This window comes from Ricinus communis, chromosome 10 (assembly GCF_019578655.1).
Source record: "Ricinus communis isolate WT05 ecotype wild-type chromosome 10, ASM1957865v1, whole genome shotgun sequence".
Lineage (NCBI taxonomy): Eukaryota > Viridiplantae > Streptophyta > Magnoliopsida > Malpighiales > Euphorbiaceae > Ricinus > Ricinus communis.
In genome coordinates, this window is record NC_063265.1 from 22,065,719 (window position 1) to 22,085,951 (window position 20,233).

The 20,233-nt window shown below is 30.8% G+C and overlaps 1 protein-coding gene across 1 annotated transcript; it reads right to left on the minus strand.

The window, feature by feature from the left end:
• Nucleotides 1-471: 471 nt before the first annotated feature.
• Nucleotides 472-3,300, minus strand: LOC8273895 (probable receptor-like protein kinase At5g24010). Its single transcript, XM_002522136.3, has one exon. It carries the CDS (start codon nucleotides 3,135-3,137, stop codon nucleotides 642-644), a length of 2,496 nt encoding a protein of 831 aa, XP_002522182.1. The 5' UTR covers nucleotides 3,138-3,300; the 3' UTR covers nucleotides 472-641.
• Between the last annotated feature and the right edge of the window lie 16,933 nt (nucleotides 3,301-20,233).

The following is a 20,233-nucleotide window of genomic DNA, read 5'->3' on the forward strand; positions in this document are numbered from 1 at the left end:
ATTATTTGTGCTTTTACATACTATCCTTTTAAACTTGTATACTTGGTCACCATTTGCAGCATGGAGTAAAGTGGCATGGTATCCAGGTATGTTCTATAACAGGTGGTAAGTTGCTGGTGGTGGTGCTCTTCTTGTTTCTCAAACACTAGCAAAATGTTTGATCCACAAGCCTATTTTCAAAGTGAAGTATTACGAGTTATAAAAAGATCTCAAAAATCAGAATATCGCATTTGAATCTTCTTACAGCGGAGCATTTTTGTTCTACTATGTCTTCTGCAGTTTTAATGGGTTTATTAATCAGCAGATAGACTATCCAATTTAACATTTTTAAGGTGAGCCTTTGCGAGGTTGCTCCTTCGTTACCTGCAGGGTTATGGATTTGATTTGTGGAAAGAGTTTCTGCTGAAAAATCAAGTGGAAGGCTGCGTTAACAATTGTGCCTACATTGGTAAGACCAACTTACAAAGCCACTTTTTGAAATTTCTAGTTCTTAATTTGGATATTTTACTCAATTCTTCAATTCACAAGAGCATCCATACATACTGATAAAGAGTCTGAGTTAGGAATACATTATACAACATTAATTGAAGCAGTAAACAATGAATACCTAATTACTGACTTGTGGAGACTACCTAGGACCATCAATCATTGACTGGGACAAGCTTCGACTCGAAGTCATCATCGTCATTGGAAGGACAGTCCTCTTCACTGGGGAAATGTGTAGAACTCGCAGGAAATATATAATTTGATGAAACATCTATTTCGCTGCACTCATGTGGTTCTCTGTGTACTGCCGTTCGTTGTAACTGCAGTGCATATTCCAAGTCCCAGCATACATCAAGCATTGTAGGCCTGTCAGCTCCTTCTATTTTCAAACACCTTTCAGTTATTTCGCCAAACTTTCTCAGTGAATTAGGATTAATCTGACCAGCCAATAGAGGATCAACAATTTTTTCTAGTTGCCCTTTCTTGTGCCAAAACATCCCCCATTCAGCTAAGTTTATTTCCTCCCCCCTAGATGAGTTTATTATAGGTGCACGAGCACAAAGCACTTCAAGAAGTACTACGCCGAAGGAGTACACATCAGACTTATAAGTTAACTGAAGAGTTCTGACATATTCAGGATCAAGATATCCAAAACTACCAATAAGATGCATGTTGCTATGATCTGCATCAGGTGGACCTGATTGTGAAAGACCGAAATCAGCAACTTTGGCAACATAATGTTCATCAAGCAATATGTTTGTTGACTTAACATCACGATGAATAATTCCCCAGTCTGAACCAGTATGAAGGTAATGAAGACCCTTTGCTGCACCTATGCAAATTTCAAGCCTTTGGTTCCAAGTCAATTGTGGTATTGTAGATGCATTCTCTGAAGTTTCTTTCCAGATATATAGGTGGTCCCTTAGAGTCCCCTTTTCCATAAACTCATAAACCAATATCATCTCAGATCCTTCATTGGAGTACCCAATTAATGAAACCAGATGGCGATGACGAATTTTGGATAGAACTGTAACCTCAGTTTGGAATTCTGGAAGACCTTGGCCATGACTTGAATCGCTTCGTTTCACAGCTACTTCCATGCCATCTGAAAGAGTTCCTTTGTAAACTTGACCAAATCCACCTTCACCAATCAACAACTTGATGTCAAAGTTGCTAGTAGCAGCTAGAATTTCAGATAATGGCATCTTTAATTTGAGGTTCAAATTAGGAAGAGGGGAGGTAGAGTTGTCATTTGTTGCTGTTATCCAACTGCGAGTCCTACCTCTTTCGTGAGGATCCTCATCCCTAAGAACCAAAGTTGTTTCAGGCTTAGCTCTCCTACGTCTCAAAACAAACAGGAGCAAGATTATCAGAATGAACAATAAAACGACACCCCCTACCGATAAGCCAATCATCAGACCAGTATCTTTGCCTGGATGTCCATCTATAGAATCCTCTAATTCTAGAGTTGTATTTGTCAGGAATTCCATAATCTCCAATCCATTTAGAAAAGCATCTTTAGTTTCAAAACTGCTGCTAGGACCTATACTAATTTTCATATACCCAGAATCATCAGAATCAACCACAAAATCAAGGATGTATGGAGTTTCCAGATGAGTAGTTATAGGAGAATCAAAAGCAATCTTATAACTGAAATTTGAATAAATATAAAGTTCAAACTCCGAAGTACCAATTGCCTTGCTGATAATATCGCAGAAATGATAGCGAACAAAATGCTTAACTTTCTTTTTGACATTGAATTGCCAAGTTATGATTGCAATGTTCGAGTTCATATGTTTGCAAGTCTTGTACACGAAAGATGGGGCAAAAGCTTTAATTCTGGCGCCATTTTGCTCCTTAAGACTGCCAGGAAAATATCCAGAGTTTTTTGCAGAAGCCCCTGAAACTAGGTACTGATCATCCCCAACCCACTCCCTCCAGAGTGGGGGATCATCATCATTTCTATGAACCACTTCACCTCCAACATTGATCCTGTAAAGTATTTGTAAAGAGCTTGACAACAAACCATAGAAAAAGCCATTCACAGTAGCTAAGGGAGGGACTGCAATGACTTCATCATTGATGAAATCCTGTGGAAGAAGGATGATTTCAATGGCGTTTACAAAAGCAAATGATGTTTCTTTAGCAGGTATGAAGTAGATTCTGAACTTTCCAGCAGTTATAGTCAGAAAATACTCCTTGATTACTGGAAAATCGCTAGCGTTTCTGACGCTAAAGAGCAAGAATTTTGAAGAAGTTGAAACATTAAACAAAGCATCAGAAAGATTCATCTCTTTAGAGATGAATGGAAAGAAATGAAGACGTACTAAGTATGTTCCACTAGCGGTGATTTCAAGCTCATATGAAGACTGTTGCCTGTAAATTCTTGCTGTTTGATAAAGAGGAGAGGTGCCTGCAGGCAATACTGAGCTATTCTTGCCAGTTTTGCTTCCCCCTACCTTAAAAAAATCAGAATTCCGGTCATCCCCAACAAAAGTCCGGCCTCCTACAATAACATCAGACTTTGATCCACAGTTTATGAAGTAAGGATCAGTTGCTGAAGTGTAAACTAATGATGAAAGAAGTAGAAGACAAAGGAATTGGATGAGAAAGAGGGGATAAAGAAGAGACTGAAGGTAAACCTTTCCCATGGAAATTTTGTGGGTATTTGATGTTTCTATCAGTAAGAAACAGGGAAGTAAAGGAAGATATAGAGGTAAATATGTACAGCAGTAGCTGAGGAAGAAGTGAATGGCAATAAAAAAAGCTTCGCCAGCCGCCCAACCAACTTGCAGTGTACTAAAAAAGACAAAGACTTCATGTTGACTTGTATTTTTGTTAGGTTTTGTATTAAAGAATGTGATATGAAATCTCTTTCCATTTTAAAACATTTTCTGTGATGTTGGCCAAATTATGATTTCTAATTAGTGTAATTTAAAATTAATTTAGAGTTGAAAAGATAAGAAAGAGAAAGAGAAGAGATGAATAAAAAAAGAAAGTGATGAGAGCAGTTTTATCTTAACAAAAGAAAAAGAATAATAATCTCATAAGTTTATAATCCATTTAAATTCTTTTATTAAATTTGATAAAATCTAACTTAATTATATGCAATTTAAAGGATTAAATAAAATAAAATTTAAATAAATTTTTATTTACATTAAAATTCATATAAGTCTTTAAATTTTTATTTTGAATCTCAATTACGTGCTTATTCTTTTACTTGTCTTGTTTAAGCTTTTAATTTAAAAAAAATAGTTGAGTTTTTTATGAAAATATTTTTTTATAACCATAATAATATTTTTATTTCTAGGTGCGAGTTTCTTTTTTAATATTATATATTATTATATATATATATATATATTATTTTTTATAAGAAAAAATATTTACTTAATTATTTATATATTACTTTTGTTTACAACATGTATTTTTTATTGTAAAAGAATTAAATTTCTTATTAAAAAAACTTTAATATTTTCCATCCTATGTAAGTACTTTAATAGAATTTTCTGTTTTCTTTCTTTTAATTACAAGATGTGAATAATAAGTTTTTTAAAAGAATGAAGATTATTAATGTGAAAAAATTGAAATTTAACTTTTAATATTTCTAACACAATGTTTTTTAATATTTTAAAATTTATTCAACAAATAAATAACAAGTAAAAGAATTGAAAATAAATCTTCATAGATCTAAGAATTAACAAGACATCTACTAAAATAATTTAAGCACAAAATAAAAGACATCAAATCAGAATAATTTTTTTACGTAAATCTGAAAATTAACCATACATCAACTAAATTAACAAAACTATTTAGTTATAAAAAATTAAATAAATAAATAATAAATAATAAATTAAAATTAATGAATAAAATTAAAATCTAAATAAATATGAATTAGACAATAAATTTTTTCTTATTTCTGTTATAAGTTTATTACAAAAAAATTATTTTTAGGGACGAAAAGAAACTGAAATAGAGACTAAAACAAAAATAGAATTAGTGTAATGGAAAAAATTAAAGATATTTTTTCATAAATAAAAAAATCAACTGAACATCAACCCAACACAACTTAATTTCAAACAAACATCAACAAAAAAAAAGTTATTCAAAACTATGTAATTTTTTAATAATTAAAATAACTATGTTATGTCCTAAACTTTTTCGAATTATTATATTTACAAGACTTTATTTCCAAAATAAAAAATAATAATAAATTTGAGAAAGAATAATTTAGCAATAACATCATCTTCAATTACGAATTTTTTCATATATAACTAAATTAAACAATTAATATAGAACTTAACAACATTAATGAAAATGGAATATATAATTTTGTACTATTACAAAATTATTTTTAGGTATGGTCAGTATTAAATTATGATAATAATTTGTGTAAGTAATTTATTTGAATTTATTTGACCAAATAAAAGGAGTAACTATATTAAATTAATATTTAAACCATAAATGAATAACAGTGGTATAAATTTAATTTTATGGTTATTGGCTTAGTGCCTTCATAATCATATATCAAGTTAATTAGTTCAGATAATTCTTTAAATCACTATATGTTAGAGATTTCATGTCATTTAAAAAATCCAATAAAGGTTTAATTAATTAAATGGTGAGCTGTAGTCATTTTGATATCTTTTAGAATTAACTTCAATTCCATTAGTCAACTCTACATTGACCCGATTTATTTATTTTTTAATTTTTTTATCAGGATGGATGTTTAGCTCCTTAATTTCTCAGTTGTCTTCTTTGAATGACTATTTAATCTCAGTAGCTTGGTACGGTAGTATATCAACGTTTCAAATAATCTCATATTTTAGAGAGAGGATAACAATTTAAATGACAATTTGAGTAGCAAAATCAAATGTCTTTGATGTACAGTGAAATTTTCATATTACTAAATGATAAAATATAAAATTAATTTATAAAAATGCTAAGGTCCAATCTATCAAATGCCTAGTTTTAGTCATTTTAGTATCAATTAACACGCTTTACTTTGCACTCATTTACTTAACTTTTCATTTATAAAATTATTCAAATTTCTATTTTATAAATATTTTGTCTAACAACACTCATTAAAAATTCTCCTCAAACTAAATTAACATGTTAATGGGTATTCTTATTTTTGTTTATAACGAGAAAAGAATAAATAACTTTTAAATTAAAATTAAATAAAAATATTTTGAAATTTATTTTAATTTCTTATAAAAAAATATTTTATTAAGGATAAGTTGATCAGCCAGAAATGATTGGTAAGAAGAGAATATGAATGTCAGCTTCATGAGTGTGGAACGATTACTCCACCAAAATAAACTGCCATCTTAAAACAAGATGTAAAAAAAAAAAAAAAACTGAAAGTGTAAAAATGTAATAGTTAAACAAGAATTTATTTTTATAATTATTTCTAAAAATGAGATACATAGAGTAAAATTTTCAAAATAGTTTAATTACCTTTCCAGCTAACTCCTTTAAATTTCTATTAGCTGGAAAGATGTTTTGAACAGCAACGGAGGAGTTGGACTTGATCTTGATGAGTCGACATTCCCATGGACAATGGCTACAAATTAATAAATTTGTAACTGAGCAAGATCAAATTACAGAGAGGCTAGAGCAGTTAATATTCAAAAAATTTAAATAGTGAACTAGAAAGAGTGATGGAGTGACTAGGAATAGAAAAGGCAGATCAATTGGTGCGTGTGTAAGCTGTTGTTGCTGTTGTAAATGAGTGAGGTTGGAAGAGAGTGAGAGATGATGAATTGGATTCAATGCTTAAAAGAGAAAAGAAAGACGTGAACTATCCACGTGACTGAGAGCTTTCACAGTCTAAGTACAATGATGCAATTATCAGGGCATGCTCTACCACTGAGCTAATAACTCGTCGTGCGGGCCTCCTGTCGGGATATGCTACGCCAAAAGAGAGAGAGATTTCTCTCTTATTTTCTGGTCTCCATATTGCTACTTAATGAAAATAATAGAGTAAAGAGAAAAATATTTTAGTTGAAAAAAAAATTATCACGATCATACGACGAAGTGAATATGAATAGTGGATATAAAAATTTGAAAAATGCTTTTGGTTTTAAAGAACAAGGATCACTAACAACAACAAGCAAATAAAAGAAAATGAAAAGAGGAAGGGATTTTGACGATGGCATTACTGCAAGAGTTTTAGTTTGTAGAATTTTTTAACAAATAACTATTTGGTGCTTTTAATTCTTCATTTCCTTTTTTAGACTTTTTCCATGAACTTCTCTTTCTAACAACTCCTTCGCAATACTTCTATATTCTTCTTTATAATCTCAACTTCACTTACTCATTAATTTATTATTTTAGCATTATTTATCTTAAATGTTAAATTAATTTCTTTATTTATTTAATTTAATCATTTTGACCCACTAAATTTTAGATTATCTTGTTATTTTTATTTTTATTATTTAATATTATTAATTTCTAAACCCTTTCAAGTAATTTTTATATTTATTGTTACCTTTGGAAAAAAAAAATATAAATGCTCACTGAACTTTACACTTAATTTCATTTTGATTAAAAAAATTTTATTTTATTTTATTTCAATCATTCAACTTTCGTTTTGGTTGCAATTTAGTCACAATACTAACAAAAAATTGACATGTCACATTTTTCTCTTTCAATTACTTTTTTTTTTTTTTTTTGGCCACGAGCCAATCTTTTATTTGTAAAATGACTAAATTAAAATAAAATTAAAAATTGGATGATTGATATAAAATAAATTAAAATTTTATAATTAAAATAAAACTAAGTATAAAGTTGAATGATCATTTATATATTTTTTGTAACTCAAGGAGCATAGGAACTGAATCTATTACAAATCCGAGTTGTCCCAACACCAATATTGTCCCGGAACATAACTCCCTAACACCATCAGGAGGAAGATAAAAAAAAGTGACAGCCGAGAGAAAGACCATAGCTCAGGTTAGCCGTCCAATCGGCACTCTGATTGGCCTCGCAATAAATATTGCAAATGTTAACTTCCGTTTATAACTCATGCATCCTGAAGATCTCCAGAGGCTGCGGTAATACAAGGGAGGAGTAGACTTTCTAAGGAGCATACTAATTAGACATTGGTTATCCATTTCAAAAGAATATGTCTGAAACCTTTATTGCATGCTAGGCGAAGCCCATGGAGCACTCCTCAGCTCTTAGTCCCAAGGACACTGCAAATGCTAATATTGACAGCACCCAAATCCCAAGATGAGATATAATAGTACCACCAGCTCCTGCACGTCCATTACAGGGTTTAATTGAGCCATCTGTGTTAAGTTTAACCCATCCTTCAGGGGGTGCTTCCAACCAATTAAGCTTTCACCATATGAACTAGTTGGGCTCCTGTTTGCATGCATACAAAGATCCACCTCCAGAAAACCCTTCGCTTTAGTAACAATTGCAGAAATAGGATTATGAGAGTAGCAGAAAGTACTGTAAAATATGTGGCCATTCCACCAAATAACACAGGCCAGTCCACCGAAGTGTTAATAATCAAACTATTTATGAGATTCAAGACTAACCAAGTGTCCAAAGGTAATGTGAAGAAAACACTCCAATTACTAGGGTGCACAAGGCTACACCAAATCGACATAGAGAAGTCACAGTCCCTCAAAGCATGAAGGACAGTCTCAACACCATTAGAGCATCTCTGATAGACATCATGATCCACAAGATGGCGCTGCTTCCTTTCAGCAGTGGTTAAGAGCCTATTATGCATATATAACCAAAGAAAACTGCGAATGCACTCTAGGTAATTAAGACGCCAAACTAACTTCCACTTCTTATCCTTAGAATTCCATGTGTTCTTGGAAATGTACGCTTAAGCGGATTTGACAATAAAATCTCCACTAGACGAATAAAGCCAAAAGGGAACATTAGAGCCATCTTTAAGATTTGGAGGTTAAATTGCAGTAATATGGTTCAGAACATGTGCATGAAAGTATTCTTGCAAATACAATCATTTCCAATTCCCAGAATTATCCACATAGTTCGAGACATATAATTGAATATCATCAGAAGGAATAGGCTGAATAGCGAGAGATTCAACAGAGTTATCAACACCTGCCCAGTTGTCCAGCCAAAACTTTACTGAATTACCATCACCAATGGACCAACCCATGTCTCTTCTAACCACACAATCCAATTCACAGCTCGCCAAAGAGGAGGACAAGCCTTATATACCGAGACATACGCTTTCAAGACACGACACCAAACATCATTAGAGACAGAAAGATTAAACTTCATCAACATAGCATCATTGAAAGATTTGCACGTTCGAATACCCAGGGCCTCATTGTGCCAAGGTTGACACACTTGGTCCCAACTAACCAAATTAACCTTGTGCTTGTCCTTCTTTGATTCTCAGAGAAATACTGGATTACACAAAGATATGGGGATTTCAACTGTTTGCATCAAGAAAAAGGGCATGGCCATGAGCACCGACTTAACCAAGGTCAATCGACCAACGAGCGAGAAAAGAGAAGATGACCAACCTGGAGATCCGAGACTCTGCATATCCACCATACTCCCATAAGTATTTTAACAATTCGGCCATGAATGAGGGGGGGACACCCAAATACCTGCCTAGGTTCTCTGCATTGGCTTAAAAGAAAGGATACGACTAACCATCTCAATATTCCTCATATGGGTATTGGGATAGAAAAATAAAGATGATTTGTCAACACTAACAACCTGGCCCGAAGCATTGCAGAACTCATTTAAAACACGATGAATTACATTAGCTTGATTTATAGAGGCATCTCCAAATAACATCAAGTCGTCGGCGAAAGAAAAATATAGGAGAGTGTAGGACTGCTCCTGGACACCTTAAAAGGCATCCAAGTTCTATTATTTACTCAAATATTAAGTTTATGTTTGGTAGAGCATAATGAAATGTAAATGTAATCAACTAAGTAATAAAATTAAAAAAATATGGAATGCAATAGATTCATCATTCCGTTACCATATTTGATTATAATAAAAAATACTATAATATTATGTAATTATAATTTTTATTTTAATATTTAATTTATTTATAATAATTAGTATAAAAATAAAATATTAAAATAAATTACTTAAAAATAATATTAAATTTAATTTTTTTTAAAATAGTCTCTAAAATTTGGTCGTCGGTCTCCAAGATCCGGTTGTCGATCGTCGAAATCTGGTCATCGGTCGTCGATCGCCGAATCCCACACGGTCACGGGAATCCGATGGTTAGAGGTATTTAAATTATATTAATAAAAAAATAAAATAAGTATAAATATATTATAAGTAATCATGATTACATAAATTTTATGTGTATAGGCAGCGGTTTCAGACGCGCACCCAAATGTCTTTAGCGACTGGATACTGCAAGACTTTTCAATGTAATTAAGAACACACTAACTAGTCATAGAGAATAGCGCAGAGATAGGAATCACCGCATGGATAACCAGAACATTTTTTTTCTAATGAGTTACATTTCTCGATTCTATAAGAAAGCTTACGTCACAAATCTAAAGATGGATCCATAAGCCAACTTCCTTATTTGTATACATTTGTCTTTAATTTTATCGTTTAATGGGTTATTCCCTATAAATACAACATTTATATATTACACATCAAGCATTATAGTATGTGAGGTCCTCTTAAATCTAGCCCATTTTATTAAAGTCTAGCCCGTACTCCAAGTTATTAACCTAACTTACTAATTAATTACGTATAAAGCCCACTTAGTCTAGCCCAATTATAAGTTATGCTTTAATTTCCAAACTTTAAGCCTAATGGACTACTTTTATAAAAAATGCCTAATCAAATGATCTTAAATCTAATATGGCTCAATTAATTCAATTAAAGCATTACAAAACCTACTAAGTCTATATGAATTTTAAATTTAGGCCTAATATACCATATCCTTAATCTAATGGACTATAATTTTCATGCCAGGTCTGATTTTAAGGCCTAATATCTATATGTTCAGTTTTAGTTTATAGTCATATAATAGTATCAAGTGTAACACCTCCATTAAAAATAATAACAATAATAAAAACAATTATTAAAATTACATAGAAAGGCTTAGAAGTTAATAATATTATAATAATAGGAATAATAATAATAGAGTAATTTAATTTTTTTATGAATGTTATTATGAAATGTGTCTCCACCTCCTCTATGCGGATCTATGGAAAGGTGAATTTTCTGATCCATTTAACCCCACGAGAGGAATTTTCCATGGCGATCCTATGCCACCATATCCTTTTGTTCTTTGCATGGAGTGTTTATCTCATGCAATTAGACTATGTTTGGTATGATGTAATAAAGCATGTAATGGAATCACCATTACATTACATATTTCATTACTTTGTTTGATTATTAATTTTTTTAAATAATATAACGATAATTACATAATGTAATCAATTATCCTTAATTTGATGTAATATTCAGTACACACTATCAGCATCCATTTTTCAGATTTAGATATCGAGGGAAATACAGAAAATCCTATAATGAAAGTTATTGCATTTTTTGAGTCTTGAAAGATTGAGGACGGGCGAATCCAAGTTAGGATTGAGAATAATTAAACCAAGATTACTTTTCTAGAATCAATTTGAACCCAATTAGTGGAAAAAATTAAGTTTAACGAGTGAAATGACAGTTTTGCAAGTTGAGGGACTAAATTGCTAATATTTCCTAAATTCTTGCTCACAAAGCCAGTCAGGTCTACGCATAATCAAATCGCCTCTACATAGAGCAGAACTCTGTGTAGAGCCGACCAGTGCCGATTGGCTATTTTTCGAGATTCGACGTTGTTTTTCATACCTTTTTGACTTAAAACGTTGAAATTGATGAAAAAAGGTTTCTATAAGTGATTTATGATAATTATTGGATATTTTTAGTGATAATTATTTGAATATAAAAAATTTATTTTATTTTATTAGATATTAATCTGATAAAAGAAAAAGATAATTAATGATTTTTATTTTAAATAATTAACACTTAACTAATATATCTAGGATTTCCTAATCCTACTGCTATAAATAAAACAATACGCCCTAAGTCTAGGGTTGGCTATATTTATTAAACAACTAGACCTCCATTAATTTAGATGTTCATTTAAGCGAAGAGTTTTAGGAAACAAAGAGAGAAGTCACTAAGAAAGAGCTCTGAATTATGAAAGTTTTTCTTTAGACTGGTAGAATATTTTCTCAAACCTAGACAATAGTAGATTCTCATTTGATCTTCAATTCAACTGCCTCATTATCTTTAGAAACTCGCAGATCAACAATCTACAGTGACAACCTGATAGTTCCTCACATCCAACATCATCAACATCACTTTCCCCTTCAACTAGTTCTTGTGTTTTTATGATTCTAGGAATATGATTGGGATATTTTTTTACTGTTTTCTATGTTTTATATGATTAGATTAGGATTTCTTATGAATTAATATGTTATTTATTTTATTGGATTTTGAATCTGATAATAAGAACATATAGGATTTTAAATTTGATAATATGTTTGCTTTTGGATTTTGAATCTGATGAGTCAAATGATTAGGTTTATAACTTAGATTTGTGTCTTCTTTATAGTCTTGCAATTGAATTAGATTTCTAGGATTGCATGATTGAAATCTAAGATTTGCCATGTGAAGTTTTATTTTCTTTCTATCAGTTTTTCTATTTTTAGGGTTTGTATTGTTTTTATAATTTCTGGCTTAATTTGATTTGTTTGATGAAGGTCACAACAAAATATTTGTATTGGGCATGAGAAATGGTAGGACTAATACCCCAAACATCACTATGGATTATCTCAAAGCTTTGTGCTACCTTCAGATGGAAAGGGTAAAATCTTACTTTTGCCAAGTTTACAAGTTGCACAATCAAGAAACATATTAGGAGAAGAATGCACTTGATTATTCAACAGACCAAATTTCAACAAATAAGATAGAATCCTAGAGTTAGGATGACCAAGACGCTTATGCCAGACTTCATTTGACACTTTAGAGCTATTACAAAGTAAAGCTAATACTGGGGAAGGATAAGTTGTGCGAAATAGATAGTTTCAAAGAAAACAAACGTCCATGCTTAGCCCCCTTTGCTATCAACTGCCCTGACATCTGATTCTGCACGACACAACCATCATGAGTAAAATGGACATCATAATATGTTAGAACTAAAATCAACCTCTAATAAAATATAATTTTATCTTATTTTGACAAAATAATTAATTTTAATGAATTTAATTTTTAATAATAAATTTAAAAATCAAATAACAATTTAGAATTCTCATATTAAATCTTTGAGTACATTGACTTAATAAAAGGAGGGTGATATTAAGTTTTATAAGAATTTAAGAATGTTTTAATATAATAAACGAATACAAAAATTAATTTCTATATTAAATTAAACCTCAAAAGATAAATATAGCATTTAACCATTTTTTGTGAATTGCAAATGAGGGAAGGGGACTCAAACTTGAAACTTTGTTAAGTTGATATATGCACTTACTACCAGAATAAGTCTGTGAATGTGAATTGACTTTAGGGGTAATTTTAACATACCGCTTGTGTTTTCCATATTATATTACTTACTTCTTAACATTTAAAATTTATATTTTTTTATCATTTTATTTTGTAATTTTATATTAAAATTTTTATCTGTCAAAATTTCTGTTAAACAATCGTTAACTAGGTTTAGTTTCATACTATTTGCTCTTGTTTTTAATGTAATATACAAATTGCCTCATATATTTTATTTATTGTACTAAAATCCCTTTGCATTTTGAAAGTCAATGCAATTAAAGAACTAAACTGATAATAAAATATAAATTGATTTTTAAACTTTTTATTAAAGTTAGTGTAACAAAATTAATAATAAAAATAATATTTCTTTTATTTTAATAATTTAAAATTAAATCATATGGATTTTTAGTATTTTGATAGATATAAGTACTCTTAAAATATTTAAAATTTACTAGAATTCAATTATGCTAGAAATTATAGTAATTAAAAATACTAGTTAATTATTTTTGTACAGACACTAAACTTAATATTTGTACATAAATTAGATAAACGGATTCTAGTATAATAAATAAACTATAAGAGGCAATTTATATATTAGATCAAAGATCATAAAATCAAACCTGGTTATTGATTGTTTAACAAAAATTCTAATCAAAAGAATTTTTAATATAAAATTATAAAATAAAAGGATGAAATGTTATTAGAAAGTAGTTAGTACAATATAAAAGAAAATATAGGAAACAAATAGTTAGTTATTAGCTTTGATTTTAACCTAAATATATTTCGAGAATAAGCACACGTTGGAAAAACAGTTATAGTACCTGTCAGTTATGAGAAAGAAGGAAGTCCAGAGTGGAGATTAAGTATTGAAGAAGTCATAAGCATATTCTAATAGTTAACAAAAATGGGGAGGTGGAATAGTTTTAGGGTGCGTCTGGTTCGGGGTTAGAAAGTGTATAGTAATTTCTGTGAAATAAGGAATAATAATTAATGTATTAATAATTGAATATAAATTAATATAAATACTTGTAAGTATTACAACTCTTAGGTGCCGTCTCGTTTAGGGTCGGATCCAAACCAAATCATAGAATCAATTTTATAAGTATTTTTATTAATAATTTATCTTTAGGGTTTTGATATGGACAAAACTGTTTTTTATATTAAGGAAATACTGTATTTTTATTTGTTTAGCATTTTTAGATACATATTATATCTTTACTTATTTTATATTTATTCAATTCGAACCATCATTAAATCATAATTTTATAATATGGTGTCTAAAATACATCATGGAGATTATAAGTATGTTAAAATTTTATTTAAGAAAATCATTCTTTAAACTTAATTAAAATTAAAAAATTTATTTTAATAATTTATTATGATTATAATATATTTAGTCGGATACTAGATTACTTATTTTATTAAAATTTTATATTTATATTAATATTCACAATATAAAAGGTGAAAAAGATACAATGTGTATTTATGAAGTGCTAAAATTAAAATACATATTACTTTCTTAATGCAAATAATATCTTTATCTGTCGAGTATAAAAAAGCTAAACTATATAGAAATCCTTTGAACTTTAACCTCAATTTTATCTAACTCTAATTCCTCTTATCCACAAGTAATATAACCATAACTCAGTCAATTCAAAATTACATTTTACAAATTCAATTTCTTTCACTAATTATAAAAATTTCCGTCCATATTGCAATTCAAATCTCCAATTAATAATTATCGCTTCTTTTATGTGTCTTATTGACCGTTTATTTGAAATTCTAAGCTAAAGTTCTAAAATCAAGATACATGTTTTTCTTTATTTTTCAAGTTTTAGAATTTAATTGTTTACCAATTTATGTATTATTAATTAGCTATTTTAAAATATTTTGTTGACGATTTAGGCTTGGGAATTGATTAATTTTGTGTTTTCTTTAAACATTAACATTAAATTCATGACTCAAAGTTATATTTTTTTAATATGAGATCTGAAAATGGTACCAACTGAATTTTATTAAAAAGAAAAAAAATTATTCAATTCATTATACTGCTAGTTATATTTGGTACAATTTTGATATTTTTAATTTTAGAAAACTTAAAATATCAATAATTTTTTAAAACCAAACTGAAATTATCCAAATCGATCTAAGAATTTAGAATTATTTAAATCCTTTCATATTTTTTAACATTTTCTATTTTAAAAGTCAGACAATCGCATATTCAATTGTATTAAATAAAATGCACGCTTTTAATTTCATCCACATGAATGGACAAACAGGAATACATGTGTATATATAGGGTAAATTGCACAAACAACCCTGAGCTTTGAGTATAAAATCACCATCCTCCCTAACTTTTAATTTGTATCAATAAACTCTTTGAATTTCTATTTGGATATCAGTAAACTCCTTAGCATCCAAAGGCGTTTAATGGGCTAACGACAATATGACGTGGCAGTACACGTGAATAGATTAAAAAAAAAAATTAACACCTCATTAAATCCTTGTCCACCTCATTTAACTTTTCCTCCCACCTCATTTATTAATAAAGTTAAATGGTAACTTTACTCTTATCATTACTCTATCTTCTCTCAAACAGTTCCGCTCCAATTCAAAGTTCTTTTGATTTTCCTAACCTAAAAGCACTTATAACCTGAAACCGAAAATGACCTGCTTTATCCATTTCGTTCTCTGTAATTGAAGAACTTTAGAAGAAGAAATTCATCTGGTAGTAACAACATTGTTTTGTTTTTATATTGAAAACTCATTTTATTATCATTCTTGAAATACACACATAAGGACTTAATAATACAGGAAAAAGTTAGTGGTGGGGCTACAAAGCATAGTTAATAGTTAGAAGAAAAAAGACATTGTTGGTGGATCCTTGAAGATGACATCAGGAGACTCATGTACAGTAAAAAAAAAAAAGAATCTTTCTTTTTAAAGTTAATTTTTGGTTTTAGGGATTGTTGGTTTAGTGTAGTGTTTTATTGACCTAAGGCTCAATTGACCTCTATTTTAATCTTAACACTCAAATTGATAATTGCTAATTGAGTGTTTGATTGTTTATATGATAGCATCAAAAGTGGATAAAGTATGGATTAAAGTGTCTTAAGCTTCTAAATAGTATTTTGGAAATACCCGAAAAGCGCAAAGGCGCTTCAAGTTGTCAAAGTTGACCATCTATGTGAGAAGTCACCTCAGAAGATGACCAACCACTCAAGGACACTTGGTAGTTAACAAGTCTTCTCTATAAGAAGTGCATAGGCGCTTCTAGAGCATGATGGCGGCTCAATTCAAGACAAAAGCAATAAAATGGTAGAAGATTTCGTGGGCTAAAGTGCGAGGACGCTTGTGAGTGCAGACAGGCCAACCGTGATGGTGCTTTTAAGGTGCGAGGGTGGTTTTTACAATTAATGTTGAGTCGGTGACGCTTACAAAGACAACCGCTATTGCAGTGCCATGTGCCTGGAGCTATTAGAGACCCAACATCCACTTTTAGAAAGCACGAGGGCACTTTTCATGCCAAAAGTTATTTTCTGCCAAATTTCCAAGCCTTGCATTTAATGAGTTATGGGACCCTTATAACATCCTTGAGGAATTGGTACAAGTATAAATATCTCTTAAAGATACTAGACATAAGTGAGTAAATTTTAGTATATGCCCAAACTCTTGCAAATTTAGTTCTTGACTTACTCCACTTTTTTCTTTCTCTATATAGTGTTCTAAGTTGAATTCCTTGATTCAACTACATCAAAAGGGTTGTTGTGTGAGCCTAGGTATTAAAAGCGCAAGGAATTGGCTGTTGAGTTTTCACTAAAACTCAAGGGTAAAGGGACTTAGTGATGGATTAATACACTAAGGGAAGAGGTTTAGTGTTAGCCTGCTAAAACACTAAGTTATTAGGTGAGCTTGTAAAACATTAAGGGTTGTAATCAACTTTTGATTATAGTGAAATATTCAAGTGTGATCTTAAGGACTGGATTTAGGGAGGATTGTTATTGAACCATTATAAATTCCTTTGTCTCAATCTTCCTAATCCTAACTCTTTATCTTCTAAATTGTTTTAATTCCTTATGTGACTCTAAAGCAAGCACTTCATCTATTTTTCACGATTTGAAGTCACCAATTCAACTCCCCTTCTTGGCTCCAATGGACAATAAGTGGTATCAGAGCGTGATCACTCATTTCAAGCTTCATTGTGAGTGTAAAGATTAATGGCAACTAATGAAGGAGCTCAACATCTCAAGCTTTAATGGATTCGATTATACTTTTTAGAAGTTTCGAATTGGAATCACTTGGATTCATATAACACTGAGATTTAGGACTATATAGTGAAGGAATAGAAGGCTCCCACTGAAATAAAAAAATGATAAAGAAATGATCATTTCTAGAGAAGAATGGCTTGATACTCACAATAAACAAAATCACAAAAATAAGCAAGTTGTCCATTCTTGTGAGTTGTCTATCTAGAGAAGAATGTGGAAGAATCTAACATTGCACTATGGCTTATCAGATTTGGACTACCTTGGAAAACTATCATCAATGTACAAAACAAGTTAAATTAAGTAAGATCCAAATGTATGTCACCGAACATGAAATGTTCAAGATGAAGCCTAACGAATTCGTCATCGACATGACAAATAGGCTAATAACCTTCATCAACAATATGAGGAAACTAGGCAAGTATTATAAGCCTGTGGATATCAATAAAAAAAATTCTCTGGAGTCTTCCTTTGGATAAATATAGTGCTAGAGTGGCTAGCATAGAAGAAGCAAATGAAGACTTTGGGAAGATTCTAATGGATGTTCTCATAGGTAAACTTCTAACCCATAAGATATCTCTAGTCAAGGATGAGTTTGATAAGAGATAGGGGGAAGAAAAAGGCTCTAACACTTAAGACTAGCACAAGAGCTCAAAATAGGAATGATATCCCAAGTTAGGATGAAGACCAAGAAAAAGCTCAAAGCAAAAGTGATGATATGGCTCTAATCACTAAACATGCTAAGAGGATTCTAGAGGCTAAAAGAAGGAGCAATAGGCCTTTTACAAACAGAAAGTCCTTCTCTAAACCACGACCAAGCAAGGACAAAAAGGATGATGTTACTTGTTATTATATGAAAAGTAAAGATGCATCAAATCGGATTGTCCTAAATAATTGAAGAGAAAGAAGGGAGACCAAAAAAAGAAAAAGGCTTGAAGGCCACATGTAGTGATGCATCCCCAACCTCCAATATGGGAGTGATAGAGATGAAGAGGTCAACCTTTGTTTCATGGTCAACATGGAGGACCTATATGAGGTATGCTCTACTTCTCACTCTTGTAATTCATCTTCTTCTTGTTTATCTAGTCATTCTTTTGGTGATGCTGTGTTGGATGATAAGAATGGACTTTTACAAAATATAATGTCAAAATTAAATTTTTATAAAGTAAATGCTCCAATTTAGAAAAAGATCTTAAGATTCCAAAGGAAGAAGTTATAAGTCTCAAATATTTCATTAAGGACTTAAGGAAATCATTGGATGAAGTTTCAAAAGAAAAGCTTCTTAATAAAATAACTCTTTGAAAATTGAAATTGAGGACCTTAGAAATTAAATTTCCAAATTTTACAAAGGGAATGAGTCTCTTAATACACTAGTAGTATCTCAAAGGCCACCTCTTGTGAGATACGAACTTGGATTTAATTGAGCTTCCTCATTCACATTCATAGACCTCTTTAAGAGCTCATACAAAAATATTCATGAAGGCCATTCAACCTTCAAAGGTTGATAGAACTCCTAAAGAAGCTTCAAAGGCCAAAGCACATACCAAGCCTCCTACTCAAAAGAAGAAAGGGATGGCATCACAAGTTCCAAAGGCTAAGCCAAAAGGAACAAAAAATGCATACATGAGTCAAAAAATCTTGCTCATGCATGTGCAATAACATAGTAAATGCTTTGGGGTTGAAACCTTAAGCAAAAGTGGTAAAGAAGACGAAATCTCAAACTTCTCAAAGGTCACTTGTCACTATCGTATGAGAGTTGGACATATAAATATCAAATAAAAAATAAGAGAGATGCATCTTTTCATGGATGACACTTCTAAAGCTAACTCCCAAGGACCCAACCTTATTTGGATACCTAAAACCAAGTGAATTGACTTTTTCTTATAAATGTGCCTTAAATCCATAAGCACAAATCTTTGGCATGTTGGTAATGGATGTTCAGGCATATGACGGGAGATAAGAGCATCTTTATAGTTGACGTTTTCTTAGTTAATGGATTAAGACACAATTTATTGAATGTAAGTCAATTGCATGACAAAAGTAACAAAGTCACTTTTGATTCTAATGGATGCTATGTCAACACCCTAGTGGATGATAAAGTAGTATTCAAGGGAGAAAAAGTGGCAATACCTACTCAACTGACCTACACAAGATTGCTAAACCAATCCTTCAAGTGTTTTACTTCTAATGGTGATGAATCTTGGCTATGGCATATAATACTTGAACATACAAGTATGGATCTTCTACAAAAGTTAGCCAAAGAGGAGCTAGTGAATGGACTTCGTAAGATGAAGTTCATCCAGATTAAACCTTGTGAACCATGTCAAATGAGAAAATATTATCATCATTCAAATCAAAGAACATTGTAAACACTTCTAGACCTCTCCAACTACTCAATATATATTTGTTTGAAACAACTAGAGTAGCTAGCTTGGATGGAAAGTCATATGCAATTGTTATCGTTGATGACTACTTTAGATTTACTTGGGTTAATTTTCTTGCTTATAAGAATGAAGCTTTTAATGATTTCAAAAGTTTTGTAAAACGTGTTCAAAATGAGAAAAGGTATTTGATTTCCTCAATAATGAGTGATCATGCAAAAGAATTTGAAAATGACCTATTTGAATCATTTTGCAATGAAATTGGCATTTCTCATCATTTTTCATCTTCCAGAATACGCAACAAAATGGAGTTATGGAGAGGAAAAATAGAACTTTAGTAGAAACGGATAGAACAGTGCTCAATGAATATAAACTTCCTTCTTACTTTTGGGCGGAAGCTGTTAACACTAGTTGTTATGTTGCAAATAGAGTCTTCAAAAGACCTTTATTAAATAAACATTTTATGAGCTTTGGAATGGAAGAAAGCCTAAAGTCTCAAATTTTAGAGTATTTGGATGCAAATGCTATATGTTAAATACTAAGGGAAATCTTAGCAAATTTGACTCTAAAACC

Bases quoted from the DNA above. Each gene is read 5' to 3' on its own strand.
- LOC8273895 (XM_002522136.3), bottom strand. From the start codon at position 3,137: ATGGGAAAGGTTTACCTTCAGTCTCTTCTTTATCCCCTCTTTCTCATC.